At 50.2% G+C, this 15,149-nt stretch overlaps 1 protein-coding gene across 2 annotated transcripts in view; it reads right to left on the reverse strand.

Moving 5' to 3' along the window:
- The window catches only part of GALNT14 (polypeptide N-acetylgalactosaminyltransferase 14), a 96,599-nt gene that overhangs the window by 7,743 nt on the left and 73,707 nt on the right, over positions 1-15,149 (reverse strand). For both annotated transcript variants that reach the window (XM_069850850.1, XM_069850851.1), the window contains exons 7-13: positions 11,956-12,043; positions 11,190-11,274; positions 9,681-9,784; positions 6,050-6,176; positions 3,377-3,469; positions 2,531-2,614; positions 1,368-1,512 (exon numbers count right to left, since the gene is read on the reverse strand). In XM_069850850.1, coding sequence (XP_069706951.1) covers positions 1,368-1,512; positions 2,531-2,614; positions 3,377-3,469; positions 6,050-6,176; positions 9,681-9,784; positions 11,190-11,274; positions 11,956-12,043 — 726 coding nt within the window. The remainder of the gene's footprint in view (positions 1-1,367; positions 1,513-2,530; positions 2,615-3,376; positions 3,470-6,049; positions 6,177-9,680; positions 9,785-11,189; positions 11,275-11,955; positions 12,044-15,149) is intronic.

The raw sequence follows: 15,149 nt of genomic DNA on the forward strand, positions 1-15,149 counted from the left end.
AACTGCTGCAGAGTCAGAACAGGAAGATGAAAAGTTTGTGGCATGAAAAACTCCAAAAAAAACTACTGCGCAAAAATGTCAAAACAAAATGCATTTGATGGGAACGAAACAACCCAACTAGATGGTGTGACATTTTTCATTTTAAAACATCGCATCAAATTGATGTCTCAGAAAGACCAACGTCATTTCATTTTGAAACGCCAGCTTGCAGCAGCGTTTTCCATTCTGCTTTTCCCAGATTTTCTTCAAAGCATCCGATTCATTCAAAGTTGCAATTGTCACTGAAACAGTTTTTTTTTTCCCTTTGGCAGAGTTGGCCCTGCAAAACATGATGACCAGCTCTCACCAGCTCGCTTCTCTTGCTGGGTGCATAAAAAGTCCAGGCAGCGGTGGAAGACAGAAAACGAATTCTAAAACCTGGAAGCCAGTTAAATTGTAAGAACTATAAGTATGTGGTGTAAACATTATAACTACGTGGTGCTTGCATTTATATTTATTATATTTTCTGAAAGGACAAAACCCAAATGATGCTTCGTTTGCACACACAGATCAGGGACACTTCCAGCAGCACCTCCAGGCTGGGCCTGTCACCTGTGTAGTGACCTGATTCCAGTGTGTAACCGTGAGGGTTAAGGATGCACAGTCAAGTGGAAGCAAGCACACACTGCCTACTAAATCACTTCACAGCAGCCTGGAGAAGCGAATGATAGTTATCTCCCTGCTTTACAGACGGGAACAGCGAGAGAACTTTCTGACAGGCCCAAAATCACAAAGGCAGCCTGACACAAAGGCAAGTTTTGAAGCCCTGGCTTCAGGGTCTTGCTCCAGTGACTCCACTGCAAGGCACGTGTGCCTGCTCCTGGCTCTAACATTTCCTAGAACACCAATTCACACAGCTTTTTCTCATCACAATGAGACTGAAAAAAACAAGACCATCCTCATTAAATTCTCACTAGCTTAATGGGCAATCTAATATTGAGAGAACGCAGATGACAAAGTTACAAATACCACTGCGGTTCAGTGCATTCTGAAACAAATAAGGCTGAAAGATGAGATGAAATTACAGCTCTCTGCCTTTCCTTCACCTCCGTAGAAAACAGCGCTTGGCATTCCTGAGCAGCAGTAAGGGCTCAGCACAGAGAACCCGTCAGCCCTGTGCTGTGGCTCCTGCACCCACTCCCACTGCTGCCCTGGGCTCCACCAAAGTGAGGAGGACTTATCACGGTTCAGTTACATTCTGCCTCAGGGAACAGGCTGGCAGAACACATAACCCTCCAACAAAGCTTTAGAAAACCTAAGAAATCATCCTAAATCCACCCCAGACCCTCCTCTTCAGCCAGCATCACGGGATACACAACACAACTTACCTGTGCCGATGCTGCAGTGCCTTTGCTGCTGATACAATGATTTAAGCTCAGGACAGGGAAGTCTTGGGCTTCAGACTTGTGCGACTCTAGGCAGTTCTGCCTTTGCTTGATCATCCCAGTCTGGTAGAGTGATTCCTCAGGAATCCTGCGGGAACAGCATAGAAACATCACCCCTACTGCCCCAGGCACACAGAATACTCCAAGGAAGGGTCAGTGGGTGAGGATGTTGCAGTCCCACCATTTCACCTTCAGAAAACAAGAGTGGGGAGATCTGTTACAGCACCAAACCACTGAGAGCAGGACAGAGGTGCCACAGAAGAAGCACTCAGAGATGGGCAGAGGGGAAAAAATAGCACTGCACAAGGCAATCAGAGGAGCAGGAAGAGATTGTGAGCAGGCTGAAGGTCAGCCTTCAGCTTGCAGGAGTAGGGAACTTTATCACAAACTGCCAGAGTCCTGGCATTCCCTGTGAGTGCTGCTGTGCAATGCCACATGCAACAAAAAAAAGCAAGAAAACAGCTATAAATCATTTTCGCTCTACAATTCTCCACTCAGCCATCGCACTAGCAGATCCTTGGAGGCTTCTCCAGAATTCCACACCCTGAGGATGGCTCCTGATAGCAACCCACAGAGTGGGTGCAATGGTTTCTGGAGTAATTTTGGTGACTAAAAGGGATCTATGCAAGAGCAGCTGTGGAAGCCCTGGACTGGTTGGACTCGATGATCACGGAGGCCTTTTCCAACCTACTGATTAAGTGATTCTGTGAAGCGCACATTAAGGAAAACATCAGGCTATGAGTAGGGCAGAGCCACGTGGATACAGGTCACGAGCTCCTAGAGGGGATGGTTTCACAACAGAGCAGCCTTGAGTGTCACAGAACAGTGTGAAGAGACTGGAACTAGGTGCTACCTTTGTAAGCAAGAGTCATTCAGTACTACAACAACCCACCACAAGCGACAGGGGATTTTCCACCTTGGGATACTTCTGTAAGGAAAACTGGCTGTTTCCCTATGCCACGTGTCCTGCAGTGTGGGCAGGTGGACACCTGAGAAAGCCCCGAGAAGCAAGAGAAATAACTCTCTAAGAGGAAAGCTCCGTGGGGCAGGAGGGATGGGGCATCCCATTGGCCTGCTACAGACACGTAGAGATCATGCATGCATACCGAAGCTCAGGATAAACGTTTTCCAGGTACCACTTGAAACTGTGGCATTTCAACGTCTTCCGCAGCTCCACTCTGCTCTGGATGCTGTGGGAACACAACATCATAGAAATATAATAGAAATCATGAAGGTGAGATCCAGTGCCCCAGAAAAGGGAGGCTGAGAGAAACCAAACAGATACGCCCAGAGACCAAACACAGGAGCATCAGCAGGTCGGTTTTCTGCACCCTTCTGCCTGAGCTTGGGTGGCCTTTTCGATCTCTGTCTCTGGAGGGCTCACTTGGTACACTAGTACAATGACATATTATCGTTTTAACATGGAGCTTGCGGTCTCGTGGATGAAACGGTTCATGGAGAAGTACCGTCATTTAAAAATTATAGCAAAAAAAGGTGTGCTAACTGCTACAAGAACCTCTGAAACACTTACAGTGCTCCTGACAGGGAAGATATTTCTGACTGTGCACAGAACGAATGGCAAACTCCATGCACACAAAGCACTTGCTCCTTTCCAACAGAGCTTTAGTGGACCCAACATTTGATTGTTTTCCTGCCCCTCAGCTGCCAGAAAGACCTCTGAGCTCTTCCCACCAAGCTCCATGCTGGGACCAGAAGTACTTGTGCATAACACCAAGTGCAGGACACAGGCAGAGGGGGTGCACATGGTACAGCCATGGAGTGTATAAATGAGCTGTGTTTCATTGCTGCGCTGACAGTGTCTGCCCACCATCAGCATTTCACTGAGTGTTACTACAGACACAGCGCAGGTGGGTTTCTGCAGGGCGACATCAGCGTGAGCACCACAGCAGCAGGCAGGGTGCAGGCAGGGCGCAGGCAGCAGAGATACTTACTTTCCAAAAGGCCTCCCTTGGGCCGCGGGACGAGCCGCGTAGTAGTACCTCTTGAACTCGTCCATCCACACCTCTGCAGTGCGCTTGGTGTTCCTGAGGCAATGGAAGATAGGTGGAACCAAGGAAGACCCCGAAGTGACATCGTATACAATGCATCCACTAATCCATTCTGCTCTTCTCCCACCCTCAGCCTGTTCTTTGGCTTTGCCCAAACCACCGTTGAGCCAGCCAACCGCCCACTACTGGAGAAGATACTCCTCCTCCCCATTACGCCAGGGACCAAATACAACAGGCCAAAGCTCGGGTGAAGAATTCACCGCTCCAAACTCAGCTGCATGCTTTGCATCCACCAGGCTCAGAACTGAAGCTCCCCTCAAGCATCATCTCCCAGGCAGGCATGCCTAGGGTTTTATTTAGAGGTGAAGATGAAGCTCCAAAAAATGGTGCAAAATCTGCCAAAGACTGAAGGCAAATATTTCCTTTATGTCAATCCTGTATGGACCTTCTTGCTTCACACTCCTGGATGTCACAGAGGCAAATTTCAGCATTCAAAACTTGAGAGAAACCACCTTGGCCACAGTGCTGTAGCATAAATGTCCATCTTCCACACCAGCCAGGTGTCTGCGGAAGGTTTATGAACCTTAGGAAATCTTCTGTTGGCCTCAGACAGCTCTAATTCTCCTTGCAAACAGCTTTGTTGCTCCATGCCTGTCCCTGCCTGGGTCAGAGGAGTCCTCCAAGCTCCTGCTCCAGGGCAGGCCAGTGCCTCCAAGCTACTGCTACACCATGAAGCTGCCAGTGCCACAGGACAGGCTCTGGATCCAGCCAGGTCCCACACGGCCAAAAACAGAGAGAGCCTGCATGTGAAGCCAGCACAGCACGGGAGCCCGAGCTGTCTCGTGCTGAAGCAGAGGCTGCGTGAAGAAAAATCAATATCTGGCTAGAAAGGTGGAGATATTTTTTTGCTAACATCTCTGTTTAAAACAGAAGTGCCATAAAGCATCAGGTTGCCAGAAGCTGCTTCTCCTCTCAGCCTATATACCACAACATTACCTTTAAGACTGATAGATACTGTAAGGTCAAAAAAATCCCAGCTCCTAACACCTACAGATAAATTTCTCCAGACAGCTTTTCAGTCCCTTGCTGATTCATGGTGCTTCTTCCTCTTGCCTTAAAACCACCACGTTAGTCTACAGACTCTTGTTCAAGAGATGCACAAGTCACAGTGCCTACCATCTGTACCTAACCTTCCCCAGAATGCAGGGCTTTTCTGTCGGGCTTCCTGATCTCTTTGGGTTTTAGAAGAGAAACAGGGCTAGATGTCAAGGCTCACATTGAGGCGTTGACCCAGACCTCCCTAAGGTCACCAAGTGCCTGTGCCCAAGGTGCTGCCAGAAAAGCTGTTCCCATTCAAGCTCCCCTTCCTCCTCCTGCGTGTGACGCAACGCCAACGCTGCCTTTTCATGCAGGTTTGCACAACTCTGACAACGGAGTTTCCTACATCCCAGCCTCTTCTGTACAAGTCTTATTTCACTACTAAAAGAAGAGCCCTCGTCAAGATTCTCGCATTTGCGCTTGCCTCCTTGATGTCAGCAACGCCCTGTGCCCCTCACCACCACTGTTTTGAAGCAAGAGCACAAGGTCCCCTTCCTTTCCACACACTGCATGGCTGGAAATCACACATCAGCTGTAACCAAGAGATGCAATCTGCACTCCCATTTGCTGTCTCCTGCACAGTATGGGGAAGCTGCAGAGAGCTGGGATAGCGGTAACTCCGCTGCAGGCGGCTGGGTCTTCACAAACACTGCCGGCTCTCCCCAGCACTGTGGAAGCCACACTAAATGGAATGCCTGGTGTGTAAACACACAGATGCAGTTTAGCTGAGAAACAACCCTGCATTAAGTGTAACAGCCCTTGGCGTTTTTCTTTGTCATTTACTTAACTAACAACCTTCAGCCTCATGCTGTGAAAGAGGAGGGAACCCTTTTCCTAGCTTCACAAGCTCCTCCCGTCACCCTTCCCATGCCGATTCTCACTTCTGGTCTACCTCCTTCCTTGCCTGCTGTTCCCAAGACCTTGGCCCATTTCAGGCAGATGTTCTGATTTGGTCTCTCTTCTTGCCTGCGAGGACAGACCCCCTTCAGCCGGTTCCCCCGCAGGCAAGGGACAGTCCATCACCGCCCCCGCTCCACTGTCAGCCCGGAGGCAAAGCTGCCCACTCAGGAACACTGCTCAGCTCCTCTCTCCAAGAGGCACTGGGAAACAAATTTTCTGGTTCAGCTGAGGCATGCTCAGCGCTCAGCTAAGGCCGCTGGGTGCTGCCAGCCACTGCTGGCAGCCTGGATTCAGGTCCTTACAAAGACATTCTGACCTCAGGGTCAAACCCATCGGCTGTTGCGGTCACTACCGTCCAGGGAGACACTGGGGCTGCCCCTCCAGTGCTGCGCTGACACACGGTACTACACAAGTGTCCTACTTCTGTCATATTCTTGACAGTAAGAAATCCTAAGGGAGAGACGTACTGACTTGCATTTTCTTCAGCTCAGGAGATTCCTGCCTAGGGATATTTCAATTTTTTCCTAACAAACTTCCCTTCTTGTCTTCTCAGCTCCCTCCTCCCGAGGCAGAACTTCATTCCGCTTCACAAAAACTAAGCAAGCATGAAATACCTACCTAATGTATGTATTGGCGTTTCCCTCTGGAAAGACATATGGATGCTTCTTCCGGAAGACATGTCCAACGCGGCTGCAGGGGATGATTTCCAGGCTCCCTCCACACATCCACACACGGAAAGAGATTTCTACAAGAAAAGGAGCTTCAGCATTTTGTCTTTCTGTCCTAGAGCAGGCTGGATCCTGGTGTTGCCTCTCACTTCATTTTCTGCAGGGGTGAATCAATTACCAGATGGGCTTTCCTAGGCACGACTCCCTTAAAAGCACATTTCAAAGTTTCTTGCAATCTGTTTGAAGTCAGTGCACTTCAAACCTACCTACAACACAGCAGGTGCCAGCACAATGGCAGGAGCAAGACAGTAAAGAGGTCCCATTTCATGCAACCCCGCTTACACTGTAGAATCATCCTGCCAGTTTTGTGCTCCTGTAATTACTTCTGCACTGCCTGTTGCAGAGTCACTTCCCACTAAAGGGCTGTCAAGTTGACCAGAAGAGACCATGAATTCTGTTTATTAATGACTGTAACTGTCAGTATTGCTATGAACCCACCATTCATGCTGCAAAGCTAACTGAGAGCTGCGCATCCATCACCTGTCCCAAATCGACAGGCGCTTACCCTGCCCAGGACGTGCTCTGACCGCGAGTGCCAGTGCTGTGCTTTAACATGGCACACGCCTTCATGCAAAGGTCAGTGGTGGGAGGGATTATCTCAAAAAGATCCAGATAAGATGTCAGGATGGAAAACATCTCCCTGCTGTCCCCAGCTACTCTCTGGCTGGTCCACCAGGCCCTTCTGGAGGAAAACGAGCCTGTGGCACAACTGACGGCTGAAGTTACAGGACTCCTGGCAGGGAGCTGGATGAAATCCTAGCTGGTGAGGCAGGATGGGTGAGCAGAATGGCCAATCTAATGGCTCCATCTGCTCCCAGTGCCTGCGACGCTATGAGCCTGCAGCTCTGTTGTCAGAAAGTCACGTTTAGACAGAACCAGCATGGAAAAGAAATGACGTTAAAAAGAAAAGGCTCCTGCGGTTCTTTGCATCCCATTTTATCATTTGTTAACAGTACAGAACTATGTGTAGTGTATATTTACTCCCAAACTACAAGTTCCTTTTCGCTTCCCCCCACTTTTAACTACAGAAGTCAGGCAGGAAGCCACCCACCGGCTCTGCTGGCTCCTACTCGCAGCCACCTCCCCACGTACACCACGTACAAGGATGACTTGTCCCCAGGCTGGATGTGGGCAAAGTGCCTGAACCAGGAAGGCCATTTGGGCAGTATGGACAGGAGTACTCCTCCTCCTTTGCGAACCTGCAAAGCTGCCACCTCTGCAGAAACAACTCACAGCTTCAAGAAGCAAAGGAGAACTGGAGGCCGGACCTCTAAAGCCACATCCTCTTGACATACTCAGCTCAGCCATGAGGTGCACGTTGCTGCAGAGGTGCGAGCCACCTGCACAGCACTCCTGTCCCTGCTCCCAGCACACCTGCCTGCTCCTGAGCTGATGGAAACAGGAGGCTGGATAGCCACAAAGCCCTCTCTCCTTGATGCCCAGGTACAAAAATGCAGGGCCTGAGCCCATCCTCAACAGCTGCCCTGGCAGTAGGGGCCAGCAAAGGCTGGGATGGGAAAACACAGCACAGAAACGTATTGTTTTCCAGAAATCCCTTCCTTCCCTGCTATGTTTACAGGAAAGAGCTGCAACAGCAGCTGGAGCCTCAACACCTTCCCCAGCACTGAGTATACAGAGGCAACTAAAACGTGCCCTTGTGCCATGTCCTGGTGCTATATTGGGAGCAACCTTAATCGCAGCTGCAGGGAGAGGAGATTATAGCAGGATGCGGCCACTCGAAGCTGCTGTGCTTGTTCCCCTCGCACGGGGCTGCTGCTCTCGTTGCTTGTGTCACAGCGTTGGCCACGCCGTGGTGGTGCTCAATGAAAGTGAACACTGAGCCCAGTGGCTGCAAACCACAGCGCGGCTGCTGCTTTGTGCTCTCCCCTCTGGTCCTTCTGCTCAGCCTGGGAGAAGAGCAGCTCTGAAGCACTGTAAGGGCAGGACCTGCAACGCTCAGACCCTGATGAGTGAGACGGGATCTGCCCAGCTGCTCAAACAGACCTGCACTTTCTCATTGCTGCATTAACTTGCCCAGCCCATTGTTGGCCTTTTCCCTTCGTGTCACACCAGCACCTGTTTTTTGGGACCAGCCTCGCGGGGCAAAGTGCCAGTAAGGGAAACATTGTACTCTGTAGGTCAGGCCATAACCCAGGGCTTGGAGCACAACGCCTGCCCTTGCAGAGCCCTGGAGAGGCTGCCAGGATGGAGCTTCCCCAGAGGGCAGACAGGCTGCCCTTTCACTGCTCCTCTCCCAGGAGCATCTCTGCTGGCTGCTGGTGGTGAATAGCGACAAGCAGAAACGGACAGCGGCTCAGGCGCAGTGCGGTAGCCCCTTTCCTGTTTCGTTCCCTTTCCAAATCCTTTGTTTGGGCTGTTGGCCCAGCAGGGTAGGTGGGAGGCCTGCTGCTCCCTCTGAGGTGTTGGAGACACCCCGCTCAGAGGAGCAGATGCTTCAGGTCAGAAGGGCAGTAAGACATCCACCCGCAGAGAGAAAGCACAAGGGCAAGAGATCCCACTGCACAGCAAGATACAAATAAATAAAATAGGGTAGAGGAAAAAGGGATATAAAGGAAGCAACAGTGCTAGGCAGTGATGGGTCACAGCAAGGCAGCAGCATCCCTTCCCTTGGATGACTGACAGCACCGCTTTATGCATTAAGACACAAGATCCTTCCTTCCTTGCCAGCCACACTCCCCAGAGGTGTGAGCTATTAATGCCAGGTTCTCATCTATCTTCCTGATATCAAGTGCCTCCCTCTTCTGTCACAGATACAGACAATTCCTCTGATCTGCAGCATTGCTGCAGCTTCAAAGTGAGAACAGTCCAGGCTGATCCAGCTCCATCTGACACAGGGAACACAGGACAGGCTGTTACCACTTTCATGTGCCCTCTCCAGTTTGCACGCAGGAGATTTCTCAAAGCCTGTCCTGCCCAGTGATAACGGGCAGAAGCGACTGAATTTAGGTCAGCTCTCAATCTTCTTTTTGTGTGCAGGATAAATGATAGCGTGAAGGAGAGCCTGGCAGCGCTCGGCCATCTTGTGACACAGGAATGGGGAAGCAGCCTGGTTACTTTGCCACCTGCCTGCAGCTCACCCATGGAGCTACTGTTCCAAGCACTCTCCACATTCTGTGAGGCGCCGATGCCACAGTACACAGCTCTGAAATGCTGTCATCAGACTATGGAGTGAGATACATCCTTGTATATGAGAAAATAAGATCAGGAAGGAATAGGATGATGTGTGTGATGTTCTCTCATCTCTTGGTAGCACCAAAGCTGAAAACTCTGGGTTTCCAGCTGTTTATCTACAGAAAATGAACACAGCATGGAAGGTAGCAAGTACCAGCAATTGCTCAGCTCCCATTATTTGGGGCTGTTAGATCCCTTACTCACCTGAGACCATAACCTATGAATGCAGAGCATTCAAAGCAAAGTCCAAAATGACTTTGTCTCCATCTGGCATGACACAGCAAGAGAAGCCAACACAGCAAGGTGCAGGAGGAAGCAGAGTGACTCACCAAAGTTCTCACCGCCCCATATGTCCATGGCACTGTCGTACTTCCCCAGGTGGTTGAACCAGGCTTTGTCAATCACAAACAGCCCTCCAGCAATGATGGGAGTCCTGCGGAATGGGTAAGGGAAGAGGAGACACACTCTCAAACACGGCTACAGCACCTGGATGTACAGAAGCAGTCCTTCCCTTTGCCTCCTTTTCCATCATCAGGACACTACCTGCTTATCTCCTTCTAGCCAAATAAGGACAACTCACCTCTGAAAGCATCGGAGGCTTTCTTTCAGCTGCCTTTGTATTTTGCTGTCGCTCATAAATCGCCCAGCACTTAGTGACTGGCTAATGCACTCATCAGCACAACTCCTGCAAGCTCAAAGTTCACAGCACTGATTGTAGGCTTCTGCATCAAAAATGCACTTAGCGCTGGGGGGGTTATTCACTCAGGCGGGCTTTTTGCCTGGAGCCAGCCTATTAAGAGCTACATTCCACTGGGGAGGGGAAGGCAGAGCCAGTTCAGAAGGGCTTTTTAAAAGCCATCTCTAGCTGTGTGATCTTTATTTCAAAACAGGGTTATTTTTCATTCTTAGGGTGAGCTAAGAAAACTGTACAGAGAAGGTCCATGGAGGAGGGGAGGGCAAGCACAGAAGACAGCATGAGGAGACTCGCCATTTCCTGCACAAATCCTGTCTCCATTCAACTGCGGCCACTGTGGATGCCTTGGCAGAGGCTCAGGAGGAGTTGTGGGGTGACTGCTGCGCTCAGGCAAGTCTCCATAGTGCTCTGTGTGCGAGGAGGATCGGGAACACGAGCCTTCAGGAAGCCAGCGAGTGCTCCTGTTAACAGCAGCATCCTAAGAAGCAGCTGTGGTTTGCTCCTCTGTGAGCTTCCCGAGGACCTGAGTTTCCCCTAGAGCACTTGGTCTCCTCCATCCTGCAGAGCCCAGCGCTTCATGGCTGGGTACGCAGATGCCAGCACTCGGCGTACTGCCAGGGAAAGATTTCAGCAGCAGGAAGGACTCCCTCCATCCCATTGAACAGGACAGACAGCATTTCTCCCACTCAGCTTTGCTGTCTCTCCTGCACATCCTGAATTTCTGAGGCTCCTTCAGTGAGGTCCAGAAGAGCCATGCTGAGCTGGAAAGGCTCAACTAGACACCATGTTTGACCCAACTGATTGAGGACACTGCCTAATTTGTAAGCGATAGCTGAGGTGAGAGAAGCAGGAGTCCAGAGCACTGAGATTTTCCTTTAACCATATTCAGCCTCCTCAAAAATAGCAGATCACAACCATAAATACACCACCTTCTATCTTTGCAGCACCTCCAGGCTCCACTGCTGGGAGGTGAAGCGGCACTGTTAAACCCAAGCTAGCCAGGAGCACACTGTAGAAGTATTAGAAGTTCAGGGCTGTCCTAGAAGGAACTGCACCGCTGCAGTGCATGGTGACACGTGAGGTCAGATGAGATGCCCACCCTGCCCCACATTCCTCAGGTGCCTCTTTCCCCCTCTTCACTTACTTAATGGGTTCAGTGGGATCAAGCCGTTTGGCTTTCTGCTCCGGGGAAAGCTGCTCCCATTTGAAATGCAGACTCCAGTCAAAACCTAAGACCAAAGCAGAGAAGTACCACTGGGAAATTAGAACTGGGTATGGATTAGAGGGCAAGGCAGGCTGTAGAAGCTGTTTTTGCTGGAGTATTTTGCCCAATTTTCAAATGCCTTAAGCCACGGCGATGCAGCTCTTGAGAGAAGAGACCAATAACTAACATATTTTACTACTGCATATGAACAAGAACCAACGTATTGCATTACAATTGCAAAGTCAAGCACTCCAAAGGCAGGAAAGCCAGAATTAAAACTGCTGCTGACGCCTCACTTTGCCCCCTTGTGCACACAGATACACGCTCCAATGGATATTGCGTGCTACAAATAGCACAGCCCTACTAATAAGCACTACAGCTGCATCCTCCATTTGTTGCCTAGACACCCCTCACTGCCGTTCTTTGGCAGCCTGGCTTTCCATGCTGCCAAGGGTAGCTTTGACATGACCCTTCTTTCCTGCTTGACTGCCTTATCCACTGTAGCACACACCATTCCTCACGCCACGCTTACCTGTCTCTAAAACAGCCTGGAAACAGCCAGCGGGGAGCACTGAGCAGGGCTAATGTGCTTTTAGCAAGACAGCAGGAGCCAGCCGTGCGGTGCAGAGCCACCAGCTCCTTGGGCCAGCGCACGCTGACACCACAAGATGGATGCCCACGGGGTATGCGCATGGGGTGGACTTACCTCCTCTGAGGTCCGAGGAAGCCGCCACGTAGGCAAAAGTGTCCAGGTTGATGATGTCGATAACGGGGCTGACCACTCGGGTGGGATCCTGGAAAGCAAAAGCAAAATGACCCATAACTTCAGATCACACCATTCAAACTGGCCAAGGGATGCTCTGAACTCCTGGGGATACCAGGTGCCTTAAAATCTCGCAGTCATTCAGGTTTGTGAGGGAAAAGCACCCATCGCTGGCTCCTCCTCAGGCATCACATCAGTTCAAGCAAGGAATTAGTGGCAGAGGTATGGCTGGGAGCCTGGGAAGGCAGGCACTGCCTCTCCTGGGAAAGAGGGCTGCGTGCTGCTGGGCCATGGAGCACCTCTCACCGGCTCTGACTTCACCCACAGTCTCTCCCTGTGCGTGCAGTCAGCACCGAACTCAGCTGGAAGCAAAGCTCTGCCTGTCTTTTGCAAATTCACCAATGCATCCCCCTTTCACTTCCTTAAATCTTTTTGACTGGATTTCAGAAGTCAGGCACAGGCAGTTGAAACACAGGCGGAAAACACAGGCAGTCAAGCAGCTTAGTTCCGGGCATTTTTTAAATGTACAAATGGTGGGGATACAGATAGAGATCTGCCAAAGGTGTGGAAGGGTTAAAAAAAGAGACCTGAATTATTTTAAATCCTTAGTGGCAATTTAATTAACATCTTGTTATGGGCAAAGAGATTACCAACAGTTACCAACAAAAATATCTACAGGAGGAAGAGACTCTGATAGCTCTGACTGGTCTCTTATCTCCCTTTTTCTTCTCAAAAATCCCAAACTCCAATTATAGCTCAAACTTCCAAGCTTTTACCCTCACCAGATCAAATCGCTTTTCACAGCCGTGCAAAAAGAAAGCATCTGAGCACATGTAGGCTTGATGTCTCACTTGGAAAACACTTTGGTTTAGAAATTTAGTCCTAACAAAGAAGTATTGAAATGCAGCTGTCAAGGAGCAACCAAAGGCCAAGAGCTGGAAGCTGCTCTACAGCTCAGATTTTCCAAATGAGCATGACAAATACTTGCTATTTCCATAACAACTCAAGTCAGGAGCCTTAACCTGGCTTTGTGTGAGTCAAACATCCCAGTGAAAGGGCAGGGCCTGACTCGAGTCAGTCCAGGCATAATGACCCTTTCCAGCTCATGGTTCTTCATGATGAGGGTGATGAAGAGCTGGAACAGGTTGCCCAGAGAAGCGGTGGCTGCCCCATCCCTGGAGGAGTTCAAGGCCAGGTTGGATGGGGCTTTGAACTCCCTGATCCAGTGGGAGGTGTCCCTGCCCATGGCAGGGGGTGGAACTGGACCCAGTACACCCAAGCATCCTTTACCTGTCTGAGGGTAGGAGACATGTTTTAAGCAAAGCATCTGCTTTGCCTGCCAAACACTGCAGGGAAAGGATCATATCCACTCATTTAAAACTTACCCCCTTAAGCACCTTACTGGCGAGTGCTAACAATGAGCCCACATGCACCCCAGTTTCCATTCTGCCTCTATACTCACTGCACAGTATAACTCCTTGCAAGAAACTCCCTTCTGCCTCTCGGCTGAATGCATTACTGCAGAGCACTGGCAGCTTTCTGCAGTGCTGCCTTCTCCCTGTCACGGCACAAGGACATTTGTATATACTCAGCTTTCACGATGGTCTCGCTGACCCTCAGCAGCAGAGGATGGCTCGAGAGCACAGCGCTGCTGCTAGAGTTTATTTTGGGTTGAGCACCAGATCTCATTATAGGCAACTTCACCCTTCTGGTTTGTTGACATCCTTCCACGCTAGGGCATGTCAACACTAAGAATGCACAAATCTTCATTCCTCTTTCACATTAAACTCTCAAAAACCTGAGAATGTTTCTCCCACACACTTATCAAACAAATTATATTATGGAACTAAACCACAAAGAGGAAACTCTGAAAACAGCCCTGAGGACAACCATTTCAATGTTGCTGAAGGACCTCGATTGCAGCTCATCTCCCAGCATCCACATCATGACCTTGTAATGGTCAGCAACAAGAGCCAGAGGTGCTCCTCCAGCCCCTCAGCAGCTTCAAGTCAGGCTGCCCCTCGCTGGCCTCTCCCTGCCTCAGGAGAGCATCAGACTGGGAGGATGCTTGAGCTGGAAGTGGGGGCTCACCATCCACTGGTTCATCCCAGTGCAATCTGCAAACCTAGACTTCGGGTGAGCTCATTGATCTATACTGCAAAAGCACCCTGGGGTGGAATATCATATTTTCAGTTGAAATGCTCCATAATGGGTTTTGAGATATTTGTTCCATAAGTAAAGATAAAAGCCTGTGCCCATATGCTCGCAGACACGCTGGTGCAGAACGTTGCTGTCACTGCCACTCCCGGATACCCTTCCCTTCCCCTCTTACCCCTGCTCTTAGACTTTCCAAACCCGCGTGCCAGGCAGGTATGGCCCAGCCCTGACAGCAACCACGGGCCTGGGGAGGAGAGGCCATCGGCTGCTGGGAAAGCTCAACTTGGGGCTTGAAGAGGCACCTGCACGTGTGTCCATGGCCATGCATGGTGGCACACACGGGCTCTGGCACTTCTCACTGTGGAAAGCTGCAGGAAGAGCTGCTCTGCCCAGGAAAGAAAAGAGAAGCAACCCAAAGGGTGGCTGGTGGTGGCCGAAGCACGGGATGTACTTCGAGGCACGTGCCATTCCTTTGCTGGAAACTTAGGTCACATCAGCTCAAATCAAACTGCTCCTAGGAGTAATGCAGTAATAAAAGGCTCTTTCTAGGTGGCTAAACTTCCCCAGAGCTGTCAGATGGGGATGCCTCTTTAGCACAGACTGAAGGTGGCAGCAGTAACATTTCATACACCTCCCTGATCAATATTTTAACCCTGATGGAAACAACAGGAACGGTGAGCCTGGAAGAAGGAAACCCAGGATCCTTGCCCTTATCCTGCAACTTTCGTGAGCAATTAAAAAGCAAGCACACCACTTGGTGTGCAAGCCCTCCAATGCTCTTCATAGTACATCTCCCTTGCTACCCTACATCTGGGCTCAAAGACAACCTGTGGCCGGGGCAGGGTAAGACCAGCAGGAGCAACAATGCAGGCTTACAGACGGCCTTCCTTCTAGCCAGAGAATCACTCAACCCAGGAGAGCAAATAAACAGAAGTTCACGGAGTCAACGTGTGCATTTGATGCTAATTCAGACCAAAACA

Source organism: Phaenicophaeus curvirostris, chromosome 2, assembly GCF_032191515.1.
Source record: "Phaenicophaeus curvirostris isolate KB17595 chromosome 2, BPBGC_Pcur_1.0, whole genome shotgun sequence".
NCBI classification, from domain to species: domain Eukaryota; kingdom Metazoa; phylum Chordata; class Aves; order Cuculiformes; family Cuculidae; genus Phaenicophaeus; species Phaenicophaeus curvirostris.